The sequence below is a fragment of the Pisolithus orientalis genome, assembly GCF_024613125.1.
Source record: "Pisolithus orientalis strain OTSU chromosome Unknown F5J12scaffold_39, whole genome shotgun sequence".
Taxonomy (NCBI): domain Eukaryota; kingdom Fungi; phylum Basidiomycota; class Agaricomycetes; order Boletales; family Pisolithaceae; genus Pisolithus; species Pisolithus orientalis.
The window spans coordinates 96039-114982 of NW_026260820.1; the positions used below are offsets into that span (position 1 = coordinate 96039).

Consider the following 18944-nt stretch of genomic DNA (forward strand, 5'->3'; position numbering starts at 1 on the left):
TAGTGCTGATGTCATCTTATCAGTGTTGTCATTGGAGACAAGAACACTGATTATCATGTGTAGTACTAGTCATCATAGATCAGTTACAAGCTTATGTACACTGGGAGTAGTGTTCTACAAGTTCCCTTCCACATGCCAAAATGCTAGCAGTAAATTCCAAGAAACGGTCTAGTGTAGTAATAGGTCCCTTCGCTCCTAAGGTCCTGAATACATCGAAGGGCATTATTGTAGTGAGGTTCATATACATCTGCCTCGAACTTGGCCTCACAGGCCCCTGACAAGGTTTGTGAGCCCCCACTGAATGATGGTGATGGTGAAGGTGATAAGATGATCGAGATTTTCTGTGTTGGGGGGGAATGATGGAGGACAGTTTGCAACAAGGTGAGAATACAGCTTCATGAATGACGGTGCTCATGGTGCAGCAGTTGAAGAAGCCAGTCACCATTTGTCCTGTTGGAAGCTACCAAAAATGTTAATCTGCCATAAAGTTGCACATGGGGAAAGACATACCAGAACCTCTTCATCAACAAAATCCCATCTGACAAGGAGGGGTTCCACACTGGTTCTCCATGTCTCAGTGATCTGAGTCATATGTGGTGCATTAATGGGCATGTGCAAGTTATATGAATCCTTGAGAGTTAATTGAGTGACAGTCTTGAACATACTGGTGACCTCGTGAAGTGTGTGTTTTGCATTATTGCAGAATGTCTTCATATTTTTCTTTGAATCCAACCAAGTTTCTACTCCATGTCAGTAATGAGTCGTTCCTGGTATTTGGTACTCACTGCCTGAGGACCTGAATATGCCTTCCACAAGATGAATCACTAAGTCTTCAATATACTTGGAATCAGCAGTTGTCTGTATCAGTCACTCCATCATGAAGTATCGATGAAGTTCTTTCTTGGCTTTGTCCTTGAAGTGCTTCACAACATAGTCAGGGATATGCATAGTTGCAGTTGGCTGGAGATTGACAGGGACTAATGCCAGGGCATTGGCTGCAGGGGGATCACCAGTAGGGAGGATGGGTAAACAGACATGCTTGGTCAGCTGGGTTGAGTTTTGAACTGGTCATTCCCTATCCAGAACAATGTGAATACAGTCAAATTCCTCACCTCTGGCAACTTCCCCCTGCCAGTTTGGCCTGTCCCCTGCCATCACAATGTGAACAGAAAATACTCTGTCACATGGCATCCATGACTGTGTGCTGTGGGTGGAAATCACCAGTTCCAGGTGATGTGGGTTTTCGGTAAGTTGTTTGATCTCATGAGGTGCAAAGATTGATGATGGATCAAACAGAGATGCAGGAGGATAGCTGATATCCATAGATGGTGGGTGATAGACATTCACTGATGGGGGATGATATGTGGTATTTATTGTGCTAACATTGTAACAATTGATTTGAGTGTCAAGCTCTGGGGGAACATGGTGGCTGATGTCAAGACCATTGTGACTTCCTTTGCCTTGGCCAGTCAATTCCAAGTATCCCTGTGATAGAATGTTCATTAGTTAGTGAATCGGTGGGTCTATCAAAGCTTACCTTGTCTCTGAAAATTTGCCAATCCATGGTGGTGGGAGCGATGGAAGAGGGAAGAAACCAGATTGAGGCACACAAGATATCATTTGATCATCATATATCAAATGGAGGGTAAATAGTACATTTGAGGCACTACATAGCCACATTTTTGAATGTGTGAATGGCAGAGCTACTGCAAGGCAATTGGCTAATGTTCATAAATAAAATGTGCAGGCCTCACCTTTCGTTTCCAAGTCATCAGTTATGTGCTATCTACTGGACCCATAAGGCCATCCTTGCTGTCATTTACACCTGACTCCACATATCTGTCACTGGCATTGCAATCCAATGAGCCATCAAATTTGCTTGACAAGTCGTGAACACAGCATTGCACTTCCTCTTCAAGTTGATCAAGCCAGGTGTTCATAGTCTGAAACATCATAATATCCTTGTTGTACACCTCACAGCCAAAGGCTAGGAAGTTCTCTGCATTGTCTATTTCCACTGCATGATCCAGATCCACATCACCTTGTCCATCCCCCAGATACTTCCCATACTTCTTACAGTTGGCTTGATAGATATATTTCATAAAATTGCTGTAGTGCTCAGCTTCCCTGAGCTCCCAGGCTGATGACAGCACTCAATAGTGCCTAGTCTTGCAACCTGCATGTTTCATCAAGACTGCCTCTTTTATCACCATGTCTAGAAGGTCCTTGATACTGTTGCAAAAAAGGAATTTCCCCTGTGATGCAATGAATTAGGATTCCATGATGTTAGAAAGAGCAAGGGAGTAATACATCTCTAGCATCATTTGGGTGAATAACTCCTGCTCCCCCTCTCAGAGACTTCCTCCCAAAGCAGAGCTCCAAAGCCTCCCCAATGTCCAGCTTGGGATAAGGTGAAAACTTTATGCGAGCAATCTTTGCAGTCTGTGGACCCCTCCCTGTGGTTCTCTCTGGAGCCATAGTGGTGTTGGGAGTGTCCTCAGGGCTGCCAGGTGATGATGGAGCAATGCTTGAGGGTGGGGGGGAGGAAAGCTGACTGCTGAGTGGGGCTGGATAAGCACTGCATGAAAGAGGTGATGAGGGCTGAGTGCTACATGGGGAGGACCCAAGGGGTTTGTGAAAACTGGATCACATTGATACAGGAGTCATGGGGGGTTCAGCTTGAATCATAAGAGGCAGTACTTCCTCAATCTGCAGCTGGCTCTGGTGGGCAATTGCAGAGGTGCAAGTTGGTCAGAGTTTGAAGGACTTGGCAAAATTTCTACACTCATGAGCCACAGACTGGTCACAGAGTCTGTCTGTCTTCGAGTTACAATGGCAGAGACAGGATACATACTGCCAGAACTGGCTCATATCTTGGAAGTTCCAAATCCTGGAAGGTTTGTATCGATGATATTGACTCAGTTTCTACTTACAAGAGTTCTAGATATTGGTGTCCAAAGGTAGCTTGCAAAGTGTTCTTTGAGACCCATGATATGTTGATCCAGCATATCAGGACATGTTATCCACTCATTCCATTTCATTCCTTGATAGCACAAGATGCTCGTCTAGCTTCATTTGGTTGATTTTCACACTCAAGGGCTAGGTACCATGAATGATCAGGGTATACTTTCAGGAACAAACCAAATACATTTGAGCAGTTTCACAATGGTCCTTTAAAGCAAGAGCAAGAGATCAATGTGTACTATCCATTTCAGTCTCGGGCAGAATGGTCTTTAGCCAAGTTTCTTGTGGAGAACCTCACACAAACTCAGATCAAGAGATTCCTCACTTTGCCCTGGGTACTACCGGTTTTACCTCAATAAAACCATATCTCACTTATTTTCCTTAGTTCCATGATAATCCCCGGCCATCCTTTACTTCAGTAGAAGAATTGCTCAGGTGGATGGATACCCTTCCCTCAGGGCCAAAGTGGTGGAGTACTGTTCTAGAAGTCGAAGGTTGCAAAACAACTGATTCTATACAGCTGATTTGGCATGATGCAGAGGAGGTAGCAAGGTCCTTGTTTGGAAACCCTATCTTTGGTGCCAATATGATGTTTGACCCTATTCTGATCACCAATGCTCTTGGATGGGAGTACAGTGAATGGTTCTTGGTGCATGAAGCCCATTGCATCCAAGTATGTTCATAGAGCAATACAACTTCACTATGGAAACTAACAATGGTCTTCTGTTAGGATTCCCTTCCAGAGGGTGCCATAATCGTACCTATTCTCACTGCATCTGACAAGACTCCTGTGACAAGGATGACTGGAGGACTAGAAATGCATCCCCTCTTAATCAGTATCAGCAATATTCCAGGGAACATCCACATGGCAGCCACCTCACATTCATGCTGATACCAAAGTTTGATGTCCCTAAGGGAATCCAAATGATCCTGCAAATGCATGTCTGGCACAAATGTGTTGATATCATCACCACAGGCCTGAAACATGTTGCAGAGATTGGAACCATGATGCCAGGCCCCCATAGATACTGATGCTATTGTTTCATGCCACTAGTGACATGGACTGCTGGCCTCCCTGAACAGCTAATGATCACATGCATCTCCAAAAGCACTTCCCCTGTCACAGAAGCAACCCATAAGCAGTTCAGTGACAGTCACTCCCATTCATCTTGTACAGGCGATCTCACTCTCCAGCGCATCAAACAAGTTGCTTGGGGTACTCACCCATGGAATAATCTGAGCTGCTTTCAAAGAGAGGCAAAGACAATACAGCTTAGCAGTGTCCACCTTCCATTTTGGAGAAACTGGCCATTTGCAGACCCCTCCATCTTCCTTCTGCCTGAAATCCTTCATACATGCCACAAGTTTCTTCGACCATGTCCTCTCATGGTGTAGAGAGTTACTTGAGGATGACCTCAATGTGCGATTCAAGTGTCACCACAAACATGTTGCAGTGAGGCACTTTGTAGGTGGTGTTCCACACACCAAGCAAATAATGGGCAGAGAACACCACAACATCCAGCATACCATTGTTCCCATGATCACTGGTTGTGTACCTCCACAGTTCCTCCATGCCATGTGTGCTATTATCAGTTTCATATACCAGGCACAGAGTCCCATACACACAGATCTTTCTGTGAAGGAAATGGAATCATCGCTGCAGGAGTTCCATGTGCACAAGGATGCCATTATCGAGGTGAACACCAGAAAGACAAGATCAGCTGGTACCAAAAATGACTTCCACATTCCAAAGTTGGAGCTTTTTCACAGCTTTGCAGTGGCAATTTGTAATAATGGTGGACTAATACAATATACTGCAGACATCAGCAAATGCCTTCTTATCACCCACTGCAAGCATCCATTCAAACATACTAATAAGAATAAAGACTTCACAGAACAAGTCATCTGATTACTCGATTGTGAAGAATCTATGCAGCAGTTTGATGTATACTTGTTGATATGCTTGAGTAACATACCCCTCATCAATGCTGTTTCCATGGAAGAGGAAGAAATCACTGCAACAGATCCAACATTCACATGGGTAGGGCATGTCCTACTTGAGGAGCAATGGCAACTCCATGGTCCCTGCCCAGTCTGCAATTACTTTGCTGATGGCATTCTCGCCAATCATACTCAAACTGCCCTCCATGTCATGTCACATTTGGATGAAACTAATCTGTCACTGAACAACATTGCTGAACAATATCAGCTCCCCTACTTTCAAGACCATTATTTAGAATTTCTTCAATTGCATTCCCTTGACCTCCAGTTTGATATTTGTACTTTCAATCATATTGCTGTGTGGCATAAGCTCTGTGTTCAGCTGCACTCCACATTCCACAATTCTATGATTCTTCTGAGTCAAGTTGTTTGGGCATTGTGCCCCTCTCAGGATTTCCCATATGGATGCTATGATGTTGTTTTAATCAGCCCCTCAAATGACAGTGTGTAGCTTTCACATGTGCATTGATCTGTATTAATACGTGTACTGCATACAGCTGCCAGTTATGTTGCACAAGTTCACACTATTTTCCAGCCTTGTGCATGTCCACACTCCAAGGTTGAAACCCCTCTGTATCTCAACCATCCCCTCATTTATCTACAGCCCTTCTGTGTTATTGCCACCCTGCAGCAGCAACCTGAGCTGCAGATGTGGACCCTGGAAAGGTGCTTCTCCCATATGGAGGAAGGTGGAGAGACACAAGAGGGACTGGTCATGCCCATTACTTGGATCTCACATGCACTAGAGCTTGTCCCCATTTTTGGTTCTGAAAAGGTGCCACCTAGCATATCATCTGCTGCATCACAAGAGCTTTACCACTGTTTTTTCCTCAATCACTTTGCAGACAAAGAGATACTCAACACATTCCACAGGGGGGGCTCATTTTGCTAGTAATTCTGATGGGGTAGCATAGTAGGTACACTATGATGTATTAGAATCCTACAAACCATGATCAGTTTGACTGCATCTGGATAAGATCACTGTCATAATCATAGTAATCATTATCACTAGTACCATTATCATGTTAGGTAGACGATCTCCATCCTCCAGGCAGACTTTTGACCAATCAGATGTGTTTCTCACATGGAACGTAAGTATCGTAAATGATTAGGCGCCGGTAATCCAAGCGGCCCGCTTGTTCGAAACTGCAGATGTTGTTCCTCAGCGAGTGACATCACTGGTACTGCCGACGACAGCCCTCAACGGAGAGGCGCGATAGGCGTGGAAGCTTGGTTCTCGTGATTGGCAGGTTGTCGCTCTGATCATGGCGATGGCTCGGAGCTTTGGGACGCCGTCCTTCAACTTGTCGCCTCACTTCCGTCCTTTCTTTGTCTCCCTCTCCTTCATCTTCGTCACTTGGGTTTCTTTATATGCGCGATCGCGCGACCTACCGTGTTTCTAGTAACTTACTCTGGATACGTCAATTTATCAGGTGATATTGACTGAAAGAATAAGGACAGACAGAAAATTCCAGTTTAATGTGTCTAACGTAGCAATGGACTGTAACAGATTGCGGGAAAAGAAGATACGTACATAAGAACCAGACGCTAGCCGTGATGGCACACGCACCGTTGACTTTCGAACTGGTACCGTCAGTTGGGTCGACGACAATGTTCAAGGGTGTGAAGATAGACGAAGCCGTTGGCGTTAGCTTGGCACATCGCACCACGGTGATAACGAGAAAAGTCATATGTAGTATGCGAGGCTCCAGCAAAAAGGAAAAGAGCCACTTACCACCGTCACCCATACCCTCTGCAAGACCATACCATAGATCTACCATTTATCGCACTTTTGACTTTTGCAAGGACTGCCTTCCGCGTCCCATGGCCCAATTCTTTCCTGAAAAAGCGGAGGGGTACAGGCCCGATTGTCCAGCTTAGACTGGAGCAGAAGGTATCCTCCACGAGCGCCTTCGTACTAGTTTTCGACTCTTTCCTATTGGACGTTCTTGACTTCTTCATTCCGCTTTCGATTTCATAGGATGGATAATGAAACGAGTTGCATGCGTGGCATCAATGATGTGATATCAAACAAACTTGCCATGGACTCAACACGCAAATTTGCTGGGGAAACCTGTCCTGGTCCCTGATACGCGTCAAGTGAAAATGTTACCAGAAGGGCGTATGGATGTATCATATTGTAGGTGAGCTGTGCAGATCGGCGAAACTGAGGATGCCGATTAATATCTTCACCTAATGCCTAGACGACTGTAAATGGATGAGACATACCGGTCTAAGGCACAAAATGCCCGTGACGGAGCGAAACTCTTCCTATAAAGTTACGCCTAAGTTTTCCAACCTCCAATTGTGGGATGGCGGCCTTCGGTCCAGTCTTCATAGACCTTGAAGAGGTTCATCTGTCGGAACGTGGGAGATCAGCGCTCAGTGACCACTGGAAAGAAGCATTTCCAGTTTTCCCAGCCGACGAGCGCTAGAAAAGAGGCAACAGACACGGTCGGTTACCATTATTTTAGTGAAATCGTCGCCGAGACGCGAAACAGATCTAGACAGACCAACAGCAACATGATTGTTCTCTTCAAAGCAGCATCATCACTTTCTGGACTCCGTATTTATAATCATCTCAACTACATGAGTCAATAGCTAAAATTACCTAAAATATGTATGTACCGTACGAACTACGATTAATGTTGCTGATCTATGCTGGTGTTCTTCTGTCCCTCATCGTATGTACTTGTAACGTCTGTTGTATCATGCAAGCTGCGGTGGACTTCAAGGTGAAGGCTAGTGGCCGCAGGTCCCGGCGTCACTCTTGTCATCGGTATCCAGCCCATCACCTATTGGTCGGTCCCCATTGAGATGACGGTCGATGCTGCTCCGATATAACGCCGACATACCTGTGATGCCCTCTGGAATGCAGTACTCGACAGTTCCTTTTTAAGCTTCTCACGCACCAGAAGCGTGTCCAGTAAAGTCTGTCCATGTTCATTATTGGTATGATGATACAGGCCTGAAAAAGAAACTCACGTTGGAGTAGATTCGACCAACTGGAACGCCGAACATGCCATAGAAGCTTGCATTTGGAAGCAGCAGGAAAGTGATCAACTCGCCCAAGCAGAATATAATTGCAAACACGCCAGTTTGGATAGCCCCGCGTATCAAACGCCTGAGAACGCCGTCCGTAATGGGCAAACCCGTCTTCGCACGAGCGAGAATAATAGATAATGTAACTAGGAGGTGCGATGAAAATTGATGGCAAAGTCATGGGACGGGACACAGATGCTGACCGGTTAAGAATGTGTCCACGATCACTTGCATCACAACCCAGGCTGTCGCAAGGCCATTGACACGTGGCACATCAGCAAGCCTTTGGAAAAATAACCGTGTCAATATCATTCTGCACGGCAATCGGAACAAGAACACCCTACACATGGATGAACCATGCTTCGATACCGCAAGCAATTCCAAGACCAAATGCGGGGAGAGCCATCATGATGACAATACCGTAAATTACTTTGTTGTGGGTAAGGCGGTATATCCTGTGCCAACGACTATAAGCAGCTTGGCAATGCTGTTGTGGACACATACCGGTCACCGAGAAATATTTGTGTTACAAGTGCGGCAAGCGCGGTGCCGATGGGCGTGAAGGGATATGGCCATGCAAAGTCTTAAGAAATTGGTCAGTCGCAGCGCAATGGAAGAATGACAACTCCTGACACTGCAACGCGGTTGGATTTGTGTAGTTCGTGACCCTAACAGGAGATTTAGTACCCCTTGAAGCATAAGAGGACCCAGACACACATGTATACCCAAACCATATAGATTAACCTGCCGAACACTGTGAGGATGCTTACCGACACAGCCCCTACGACATGAGACTCACGCTATACTATGAACTGTGTCAAGGACGAGCAAGAATGCCACCGCACATCTGCGAATAGGACGTGAGCAAGAGCAGCATAGCAGCGGGGAATGACAGAGACTTCACGGCAAGTCGATCGTTGAAATCTATGGGAAAGATATGGGTGATAGGAACGCCTGTAACAGGAATCATACTCACCAGCTCGGTAATATGACGCGAATTGGTATGTGACGATTCCATACAAATATGTATTGACTTCAGTGGTGAGCGGTCAGCGTTGCAGTGGGCACTACAAACAGAAACATGGTACGCACAAAGAATGCCTATTAGAAGAGGACCTGATTGTGTCAACTTGATCAGTTCGACAAGCCCAACAGGATAACTTACCTAGAATCTGGTCATATGGGCCCATAGGGGAACACCGGGGAACAAAGGACTGGATCTAGAGAAGAACTTCTGCGTCTGGCCTTATTATATTCCAGCCGCTCGACAACCCTAGCCGTTGTGCAAACTCTTCGTGAGACTAACCTTGGCTAACCAATATAGTTTTGTTATCATTCCGATATTATTCGGATCCGTCACCTATACGTATACGCGCCTAGGAAGAACCAGATGCTGGGCATTACGCTAGACATTGGTTCAACTATGTTCACCCCGCAATTGAATGTACGACAACAAAGATGACAATGCACCACTAGGACAAGCCATATAGCTGTACACTATTACTGTGAATATACGCGCGGTGCGTGAACCTGACCTACAAAGCGTACACGAACCATGCGCTGCGATCTCCCAAATGGTCGGATTCATCATCTTTCGCCATAGAAAGCCTCATCTCTGCCTTCGCACGGTTCTCCCGTGAAAGGTAAAACAAATTGAGAGATGAGACCACAGCCTGGCCAATGGACATGGCAATGAATATGATCGTGGCTGCCGTATATTTTGGAGCAGGTGACAGGAAACCAAGCAACCAGATGGCGAGAACGCCACCTAAATTACCTGAAACAGTTGCGAAGGCAATGCTACTTGCTCGACGGATGTGAGGTGCGCTGTTATTGGCGAGCCATGTGACGCCAGCTGGAGCACTAGCATATGCACCAGTCACAGAGAAGAAGAGTGAGGCATATTGAACACGCTGAGAAGTGGCCGCTGAGTTGTCGAGTCAGTATATTGGGGGGAATACAGAACATTTAACTATACCATAGAACATGGAAAACCCGATTACGGACCAGATTGCGAAAAATATCACCGTAAAGCCACGGCATCCGTACCGATCAGAAACGAATGCGGAAATCATGGAGGCTGCATGTTGGCAATGCATTGGTAATTAGCAACTCACAGCGCTGGTTTATGCTTACCTAAAAATGCAGCGGCGAAAGGGGGAACACTCATTAGCTGTGCCTGATTGCCTGTGTACCCCAAGCCAGCAACGATTGTTGGCTCAAAGCTGCGCATATAATGTCAGGCAGAAGGATACCATTAAATACGGAGACTGACAATGAAAGCCCGCCAAACAGTATCCCTCCAAAGAATACGAGAACACAGAGCATTAAAACTTGCGGTGAACGAATTGCTCTTAGCACTTCCATCCAGCTGAAGTCGCCGTGCCTATCATCATCGGAGATGGCCCTGCTGCTCTTGAGTCTCGAGACAACATACGATCTTTCCTTTAAAGATAAAAAGCGCACGGTCTCTGGGGACCGAGGCAAAACGAAAAATGACAAGATACCGAATACGAAGGTGAACAATCCCTCCTGGAAGCCCCATGGATATCATACCCGGCCATATTGAAAGGAAGACATACGAGAATGAATATCCATGCCCATCCTGGCTTTCCACCTATTCCGTCCATCTGCAGTATAGCAGCGGCTAGTAAGCCAGAGAAAGCGCCTGTTAATGACACTGAGGCAAAGAAAGCCGTGATCCTGGAAGGGAAACATCATGAGCTCATGGGCACTATCATTGGCGTAGTAAAATCCCTAGACTAACCTGATCTGCAATCTTTCTCTGGGGTAGAAAGAAGAAAGGTGAAGGACAAGCCCGGGAAAGAGGCCGCCTATTACGGGGACATGACAGTTCATGAGAGATTTGGTATCTTATACATTTCTAATTTTACCTTCGGTCAAGCCCAGAAAAAACCGACATAAAAGGAGTCCAGTGTAACTAGTAACAAGTCCTAGATAGAATCACAATTAAGAGTAAGATGTTGATCACCCGAAAGTCGCGTACCTTGCATTGCAGAAACTATGCCCCACAGGGTAACCATAGCAGGTAACATGAGATTCGGTCCGACACGCTACGAATTATAAAGATCAGAACAATATACAATCAGAATTAAGGACTAACTTTCAAGATCAAGTTTGAAGGTAACTCCATAGCAATGTAGGGGCTACGTGGTTCAAATAGAAATTCCGCAACTTCCCTTGAACGTGCTTACATATAAGTGACTGTTAAAGCCAGGGTATACTGTGGACAGGATCAGACAGTCCACAAAGACATCATTCAACGTCAAAGCTTACTTGGTAGTTTGACATTTTCAGTGCTGTCTGCATACCGGCAATACGCGCATTCCCAATGTTATTCCTGTCCTGAATGTCCGGGAAGCTAAACTGAGCAGGCCTTCGAATGTACGACACGCATAAGCACGACTTACGAGGGAAGACATCAAGTAGAACATGGCGCACATAAAGAGAACACATCTATCAAGCTTCCTCCAGACAACGCGTTCCAGGATAGCAGAATCCTGCTCAGAGAGGTCGTCCTGAGTAGGATTGTCGAGGGCGTCCATGCGGTCTGGGAATGAGAAGGATTGATCTCTCGACTTCGTCTCCAGGGTAGCATCTGCAAGACGGTCGAATTACAGCATGCGCTTCAGACAGTTTTTGAATTGTTTGAGAGCTCGGCACGCACTGTTACCGATGCTAAGCGCTCTAACGTTGCTCTTAGAGCACTAAGCGATTTGCAGATGTACTTCATCAGTAAATTCAGCCAAATTACAGCATGCACATTAGACAGTTTTTGAATTCTTTGCGAGCTCGGCAAGCAATGGTGAATATAATTAGATTTCGCATTTTTGGTTGCTTAGTCAGCAGTAGTGCTACTTGTGTATAGGTTTTTCCTTTAATAAAAATAGACGAGTTACCCTAAGATGAGAGACGAGCTCAAGCAGGTCATTCCCTGCACCAAGACAGCCATAGAAGCCTTCAGATGACTACCAGGATCCAGTCACAGGTTATGGAAGCCCCTTTGGCTTACTCATCCCCTCAGATAATCCATCACCCAGTCTTCACACTCTTAAATTCACAGAAGTATCTATACAAGTAACTCAGTCATGCACAGACAGTGACAACGTCTGTATATATTTACCTATACAAGTAACTAGGTGTGTGGTAAGCATAGTAAAGTAAGCGGAAGGATATTGTACTCACCTCAGTCGCGTGCAGACAGCGACAACATCTGAGGTGATGGGGTCTACAGTGCAGAACTAAATACTGTAATGTAACAATAGAAGTGAAACACCGGGTGTTGAACCCATTTACAATAAGTATTGTCTTGTTGTGAGACACACTATGGTCTTTGTGGATAACAAGAGGACTTGCACATAAGTGCAAGACACTGTAAATACAATAAACATAAGGACATGGAGAGTTAGTTTGCACGTTCAGTAATAGTGTTGAGTAAGAAAAGGGTCTAAAGCGGAAATTAGTTCTCACGACCCAGAGCAGATGCGTTCGGAACAGGCTACATGTGACTTGCCAAATCTAACACTCCCCCTCAAGTAGGACGTAGACCGAGTTTGATGGCAAAGTGCTTCACCTTGGGCGACGGTAAAGCTTTAGTCAGGGTGTTGGCGACCATATAGGTGGTGGGGCAGTAGATTAAGCAGATCTTGCTGTTTTCAACAACCTAGCAGATGAAGTGGAAACGGATATTGATATGTTTGGTGCGTGCGTGATATTGATGATCTTTGGTGAGCATGATAGCTGATTGATTATCTGAGAACAACGTGGTCAGTTCAGTGAGTGGCCCAAACTGCTCTCCGATGAGCGACCAAAGCCATAAGGCTTCCTTGGCCACATGGGTGGCTGCCACATACTCACTTTCAGTCATTGACAGTGAGATGATTTCCTGTCATTTTGAGGACCATGACACAGTGCCACTGTTTATCAAGAAAGTGTACCCTGAGACCACTCTGCAGTCTTCCGCCATACTTCCGTCTGCATCTGTGTATCCTACAAGTGCGTTGGGTGTCCCACTGTATGTCAACTTCAAATTCTTGGTTCCAAGAAGGTAACAATATATTCTTCTAACTGCTTCCCAGTGGGGAATCCCAGGATTTCCAGAGAAACGGGAGATGGTGGTCACGGCATATGAGATGTCGGGACAGGTACCCAGGGAGGCATACATCAGTGAGCCAATGGCTTTGTGATATGGTATGTGTTTCATTGCAGTGTATTCAGTGCTGGTGGAGGGTGACTGACCAGAGTGCAGCTTTGTGCTAGGTTCCATGGGGGTCGGGACAGGTACCCAGGGAGGCATACATCAGTGAGCCAATGGCTTTGTGATATGGTATGTGTTTCATTGCAGTGTATTCAGTGCTGGTGGAGGGTGACTGACCAGAGTGCAGCTTTGTGCTAGGTTCCATGGGGTTTGATACAGGTTTTAACTCATCAAAGCCAAAGTGTTGGACGATCGATTCGATGTAGGGATGCTGGCACAGTGAGATAGTGCATTCATCTCGGTTTCTGGTGACCTCTATCCCGAGCAACCAATGGAGCTCGCCAAGGTCAGTTATCTCGATGTACTTTCTGATGTCCCTTTTGAACTCATCAATCTCACTTGAAAGTGTGGCGGCGATAGTGCAGTCATCGATGTGTACAACAATGATTATGAGCTCGCCAGTGTTGCGACGTCAGAAGTACATGGCTTGGTCGACAGAACACTGGGTGAACCTGAGCTCGTCTACTAATATCTTGACTAGCCTCTGGTACCAGCGACAACCACTTTGCTTTAGGCCATACAAAGTTTTGCGAAGGTGGCAGACCTTGTGTGGGTGATTGGCAGATTTGAATCTGGGAGGCTGGCACATGTAAATGACTTCGTTGTTGGTGAGTGTGCCATTTAGGTACGCTCCTTTGATATCTATCTGATGGAGTTGTAGATCAGAGTGAGCAGCCATCACAAGTACAACATGGATGGATGCGAGCATTGCTACTGGTGCAAACATATCAAAGTAATCGACACCTTCGACCTGTGAGTACCCCTGGGCGACAAGTCTGGCCTTGTGCCACATGATGTTTCCTGTGGCATCCTTCTTGGCCTGGAACACCCATTTTGAACCTATGACATTTGCACTGGGGGGTAAGTTGACAAGTTCCCAAGTTCCTGCATCCCGTAATGTCACTAACTCCTCTCTTATTCCATTTTCCCATTGCAGCCAATCAGGACAGCGACAAGCTTCAGCTAGCGAGCTGGGCTCGAGAGCTTCTGTTTCGGCAGTAATCTCGTCCATAGCCATAGCAAGGTCAATCCGACATAGGTCGTCATCTGAGTCTTCAATGATAGATGCGAGTAGGGCTGCAGCAGTCTCTTGCTCCCCCTCGAGCCTGACAGGGTTTGAATGTTCCTTGACAATGGTAGGTAACTGAACTCCTTTTGGTACTTCAGGTGTACCACGATGGTTGGTACTACCTTTTCCAGTGAGAATCTCTGCGAGGCACTGGCTGGGTTTTCAGATTCGTTTCGTGACAGGTGGATCAGCTGGAAGCAGTGGAGGCACAGGTTGAGCTGGAGTGACTGGTGGAGGTGATGGAGCTGCAGCAATCTCTGTGATGGGTGCTGTAGACATTAGCATCGCGTTTGGTAAGTACACATCTTCTTCCTCCCCCTCGCGAGGTAATGGCTCAGCTGAGGAGGGGTCCCAGTACACGTTGCTTTCGACAGTGACTGACTTCTTTTCAGGCCAGTATACATGACATCCATTGGGGCTGTTATCGTCTATTCCAACCCATCGACCTTCAGCAATGCGTCCTCCCAGCTTGCTTCCACCCTCAATTTGTACCCAGACATTTGAGCCCCATGTGCGGGCTCAACTAAGGTCAGGTTTCTTCCCAGTCGCAGCTTTGAGAGGTGTTCCTCCATCAAGTGCTTTAGTGGGGGTTCTGTTCTTCAACCAGACAGCATGACATACTGCCTTGCCCCAAAGGGCACAAGGTAATCCACTCTCATGTAGCATGGCATGTACTTTCTCCAGCAACATGTGGTTAAGGCACTCAGCAATGCCATTGTGCTGCAGGGTATTGTGTACGGTGAGTTTTTGCTTTGTACCAGCTGCCCTGAGGTACATCACAAATTCTTTTCCTAGGTACTCGCTGCCTTGATCGGAATGAAGAGTCTTCATGCAGGCATTATGTTGGGTGCAACACCAGGCCTTGAAATCTTTATAGGCCAAGAAAGCTTCACATTTCTGATGGAGGAGATGGATATAGGTGAGTCATGTCTTGTCGTCGGTGAACGAGATGTAGTAACGCCGTCCTCCGAGAGTTTCAACAGGTGCAGGTCCCCAGAGGTCGGTATGCACTTCTTCTGTGAATTCAGTAGCTCAGTCTCTGACGTGTTCCTTTGCGACAGGCTTTCTGGTCGCCTTCACATATATGCAAGCTTCGCAGAAGGTCAGTTTGTCCTTTGACAAGTCAAATTTCAGTCCTGACACGAGTCCCTTTTCAGCTAAGTGGCAGGCAGCAGTCAGAGATATGTGACCCATCCTTCGGTGAAGCTCCATGACAGTAACTGTTTCAGTCATGGAGTTTGCTTGGTTGCGATTGTTGTTGTGAATGACGTGATAGAGACCAGCTTTGGACTTGGGGACATGTCCAACAATGTCATCGGTGGGGTTCCTGATGATGCAGGTGCCTTCAGCGAAGGTGGTGGAGTACCCTAGCTGATCAAGGCGGCCGATGGATATGAGGGTGTATCCTACCTTGGGCAAATATAGCACCTCTGTAAGTCTCAATTTAGTCACATCATACCCATTTGGTACTTCTATGACCATCTCCCCCATAGCTGTGGCATCAAAGAGTTGTTTGTTTGCTGCTGAGAATGACCTAGGTGGTATGCTCGTTAGGGCCTCAAATCTCTCCTTGTAGGGGGAGATGTGACGAGTGGATCCAGAATCATAGAGTTCGATGACACGCGCATTAATAGGGCTGTCGTTTACAAGGTTTGTGAACTCTGGGGAGGTTTCAGTGGGCTCATCAGGACTCGAGCTGTTTCTGCAAGGTGAGTCCTCACCATCCACTTCCTCCACCTCACTGAACCAGTCCTTGTTGCAGGTGGTGAAGTGTTGCCAACATTCATCATCGTTGTCTGAGGATATGCTCAATAGATCAGGGAGCATCACCTCATCATCCAGCTCGTCCAAGGCGTGGGCCGAGAAGGCGCCCTCTTCATCAGAGTCAAGCGTCACAGCGTGAGCAGATCCATTTGTAGCAGTGGATGTAGCTTCTTTCTTTTTATCAGGATCAGGACATTGAGACTTGTAGTGCTCCCTCAACCCACAGTTCCAGCAGGGTCCACACTGGCGAGTGTGCCCTCTGGAGCTTCCTCCTCGACCTCTCCAACTCCCTCGTCCTCGATTAGAGGAGTTTCCAGGGGTCATGGCCAAGGCTACATCGCCTTCACAGGTTCTTTGCTTAGGACATGAGTGCTGCATCTCCTTGCAGCTTCGTCTTTCTGATTCTTCGATAATAAGGGAGATGAGAATATTGGGGTTGACAGTTTGCATTGGGCTGTACAAACGAGCAGTTGCGAGCTGACCAGATGCGAAGCTGGCGAGGTATTTGGGTAAGGATTGGATGATGGTCGATCGATAGTCCTTTTCTTCGATCTGTACGCCAATGGCTGCCAACTCATCTCTCTTCATACACAGATCATCCAGGAATTGGTGGATGTCGCTGTCGGCAGGGCATTGCATGCCTAAAAACTTTGTTTGCAGATCTGTTTGAGCATAAGCTCCCTTCTCAGTGTACTTGCAAACAATCTCATTCCACATGGCAGTGATGCTGCTAAGGCTATGCACCCGAAGGGCAGTGGAATTGGGGATCCATTGAGTAAGTAAATGTTTCGCCATATTTTTGCTTTTCTGCCACTTAGTGAGTTCATCAGTGTCAGGAGGGACTACTGTCACGAATCCATCCTGATCAGTGGAGGTCATACCGGCAGGGCAAAGAGAGGTTCCATCGAAGTGGGACCATAGCTCCTTAGCTTCGACAGCGGTCTGGAAGCGAAGGGAGAAGATCGCACAGTTCGTGCCTTTGATATCGAGCTTCGGAACGTTGCCCAGGAGTGTATCGGTGGTGATGGGGATAGCAGTGGTCATTGCAGGGAGATGAGGGTCGATTTAACAGCGAGAATATCGAAACGATGGTGAGACGTTTGTAGGCTATTAGAGCTTGGGGCTCATAACCTCACAGAAGTATCTATACAAGTAACTCAGTCATGCGCAGACAGCAACAACGTCTGTATATATTTACCTATACAAGTAACTAGGTGCGCGGTAAGCATAGTAAAGTAAGCAGAAGGATATCGTACTCACCTCAGTCACATGCAGACAGCAACAACATCTGAGGTGATGGGGTCTACAGTGCAGAACTAAATACTGTAATGTAACAATAGAAGTGAAACACCAGGTGTTGAACCCATTTACAATAAGTATTGTCTTGTTCTGAGATGCGCTATGGTCTTTGTGGATAACAAGAGGACTTGCACATAAGTGCAAGACACTGTAAATACAATAAACATAAGGACGCAGAGAGTTAGTTTGCGCATTCAGTAATAGTGTTGAGTAAGAAAAGGGTCTAAAGCGGAAATTAGTTCTCACGACCCAGAGCAGATGCATTCGGAATGGGCTATGTGCGACTTGCCAAATCTAACATAAATTCCTTTTCCTACATCTGGAGCCCACCATGAGGGGCTTCAGTCTTAGCCTGGCACTCATCCCAACCTTCCCAGATTTAGTTTTGCAGTCTCCAGCTTTCTTTTTGCAATTTTCAGGCTCAGTTTAGCAGATTTCACCTGTCAGTCTCATTTTTGCAGTCACTTTGCTTGCATTTTTGTGTTTTCCCACTCATGCGCACTCACTTATCAAGTACTCGCACTCGCATTCCTCCCCTGACATCATGCTTGGCCTCAAAATTCCGTGTCGAGGCTTGGCCGAAGCACCAAGCTTCTCTGGGCGCCCCAAGGACTTACAATTTCGATGACATAATTAACTTCTGTGATGGATTTGGGCTCTCACATCTGCAGTTTGAACAAGCAGATGCCCTACCCATGCAAATGTTGGATCTGTTGCAGTGATTTCTTCCTCTTCCATGGAAACAGCATTGATGAGGGGTATGTTACTCAAGCATATCAACAAGTATACATCAAACTGCTGCATAGATTCTTCACAATCGAGTAATCAGATGACTTGTTCTGTGAAGTCTTTATTCTTATTAGTATGTTTGAATGGATGCTTGCAGTGGGTGATAAGAAGGCATTTGCTGATGTCTGCAGTATATTGTATTAGTCCACCATTATTACAAATTGCCACTGCAAAGCTGTGAAAAAGCTCCAACTTTGGAATGTGGAAGTCATTTTTGGTACCAGCTGATCTTGTCTTTCTGGTGTTCACCTCGATAATGGCATCCTTGTGCACATGGAACTCCTGCAGCGATGATTCCATTTCCTTCACAGAAAGATCTGTGTGTATGGGACTCTGTGCCTGGTATATGAAACTGATAATAGCACACATGGCATGGAGGAACTGTGGAGGTACACAACCAGTGATCATGGGAACAATGGTATGCTGGATGTTGTGGTGTTCTCTGCCCATTATTTGCTTGGTGTGTGGAACACCACCTACAAAGTGCCTCACTGCAACATGTTTGTGGTGACACTTGAATCGCACATTGAGGTCATCCTCAAGTAACTCTCTACACCATGAGAGGACATGGTCGAAGAAACTTGTGGCATGTATGAAGGATTTCAGGCAGAAGGAAGATGGAGGGGTCTGCAAATGGCCAGTTTCTCCAAAATGGAAGGTGGACACTGCTAAGCTGTATTGTCTTTGCCTCTCTTTGAAAGCAGCTCAGATTATTCCATGGGTGAGTACCCCAAGCAA

At 46.3% G+C, this 18944-nt stretch overlaps 7 protein-coding genes across 7 annotated transcripts; 3 read left to right on the forward strand and 4 right to left on the reverse strand.

Annotated features, from left to right (window-relative positions):
* Positions 1 to 867: 867 nt before the first annotated feature.
* On the reverse strand, positions 868 to 1564 carry F5J12DRAFT_785545 (uncharacterized protein; the record flags this gene model as incomplete). Its single annotated transcript, XM_051743257.1, has 3 exons — positions 868 to 1064; positions 1113 to 1485; positions 1538 to 1564. The coding sequence occupies 3 exons, from the start codon at positions 1562 to 1564 to the stop codon at positions 868 to 870; spliced, it is 597 nt and encodes a 198-aa protein (XP_051596398.1).
* A 211-nt stretch (positions 1565 to 1775) lies between these two features.
* On the reverse strand, positions 1776 to 2990 carry F5J12DRAFT_785546 (uncharacterized protein; the record flags this gene model as incomplete). The annotated part of the gene is made up of 6 exons (XM_051743258.1): positions 1776 to 2140; positions 2177 to 2255; positions 2311 to 2578; positions 2651 to 2721; positions 2855 to 2890; positions 2934 to 2990. The coding sequence occupies 6 exons, from the start codon at positions 2988 to 2990 to the stop codon at positions 1776 to 1778; spliced, it is 876 nt and encodes a 291-aa protein (XP_051596399.1).
* Positions 2991 to 3108: 118 nt separating this feature from the next.
* Positions 3109 to 3856, forward strand: F5J12DRAFT_907139 (uncharacterized protein; the record flags this gene model as incomplete). Its single annotated transcript, XM_051748879.1, has 4 exons — positions 3109 to 3168; positions 3216 to 3299; positions 3350 to 3637; positions 3695 to 3856. The coding sequence occupies 4 exons, from the start codon at positions 3109 to 3111 to the stop codon at positions 3854 to 3856; spliced, it is 594 nt and encodes a 197-aa protein (XP_051596400.1).
* Positions 3857 to 4008: 152 nt separating this feature from the next.
* F5J12DRAFT_907140 (uncharacterized protein) lies at positions 4009 to 4873 on the forward strand (the record flags this gene model as incomplete). The annotated part of the gene is made up of 6 exons (XM_051748880.1): positions 4009 to 4328; positions 4360 to 4397; positions 4419 to 4429; positions 4454 to 4600; positions 4628 to 4760; positions 4785 to 4873. The coding sequence occupies 6 exons, from the start codon at positions 4009 to 4011 to the stop codon at positions 4871 to 4873; spliced, it is 738 nt and encodes a 245-aa protein (XP_051596401.1).
* Positions 4874 to 5512: 639 nt separating this feature from the next.
* F5J12DRAFT_854938 (uncharacterized protein) lies at positions 5513 to 5988 on the forward strand (the record flags this gene model as incomplete). Its single annotated transcript, XM_051746657.1, has 1 exon — positions 5513 to 5988. Exon 1 carries the CDS (start codon positions 5615 to 5617, stop codon positions 5855 to 5857), a length of 243 nt encoding a protein of 80 aa, XP_051596402.1. The 5' UTR covers positions 5513 to 5614.
* Positions 5989 to 7527: 1539 nt separating this feature from the next.
* On the reverse strand, positions 7528 to 9317 carry F5J12DRAFT_854947 (uncharacterized protein). The gene is made up of 13 exons (XM_051746658.1): positions 9173 to 9317; positions 9100 to 9123; positions 8984 to 9040; positions 8907 to 8931; positions 8807 to 8854; positions 8725 to 8751; positions 8641 to 8675; positions 8512 to 8590; positions 8352 to 8462; positions 8211 to 8290; positions 7951 to 8153; positions 7821 to 7898; positions 7528 to 7760 (listed from the first exon to the last, which is right to left on the reverse strand). Exons 1-13 carry the CDS (start codon positions 9195 to 9197, stop codon positions 7608 to 7610), a joined length of 945 nt encoding a protein of 314 aa, XP_051596403.1. The 5' UTR covers positions 9198 to 9317; the 3' UTR covers positions 7528 to 7607.
* A 180-nt stretch (positions 9318 to 9497) lies between these two features.
* On the reverse strand, positions 9498 to 11508 carry F5J12DRAFT_854957 (major facilitator superfamily domain-containing protein). The gene is made up of 12 exons (XM_051746659.1): positions 11439 to 11508; positions 11305 to 11373; positions 11223 to 11251; positions 11132 to 11174; positions 11015 to 11081; positions 10902 to 10961; positions 10775 to 10841; positions 10590 to 10710; positions 10283 to 10539; positions 10144 to 10232; positions 9986 to 10087; positions 9498 to 9934 (listed from the first exon to the last, which is right to left on the reverse strand). Exons 1-12 carry the CDS (start codon positions 11469 to 11471, stop codon positions 9543 to 9545), a joined length of 1329 nt encoding a protein of 442 aa, XP_051596404.1. The 5' UTR covers positions 11472 to 11508; the 3' UTR covers positions 9498 to 9542.
* Between the last annotated feature and the right edge of the window lie 7436 nt (positions 11509 to 18944).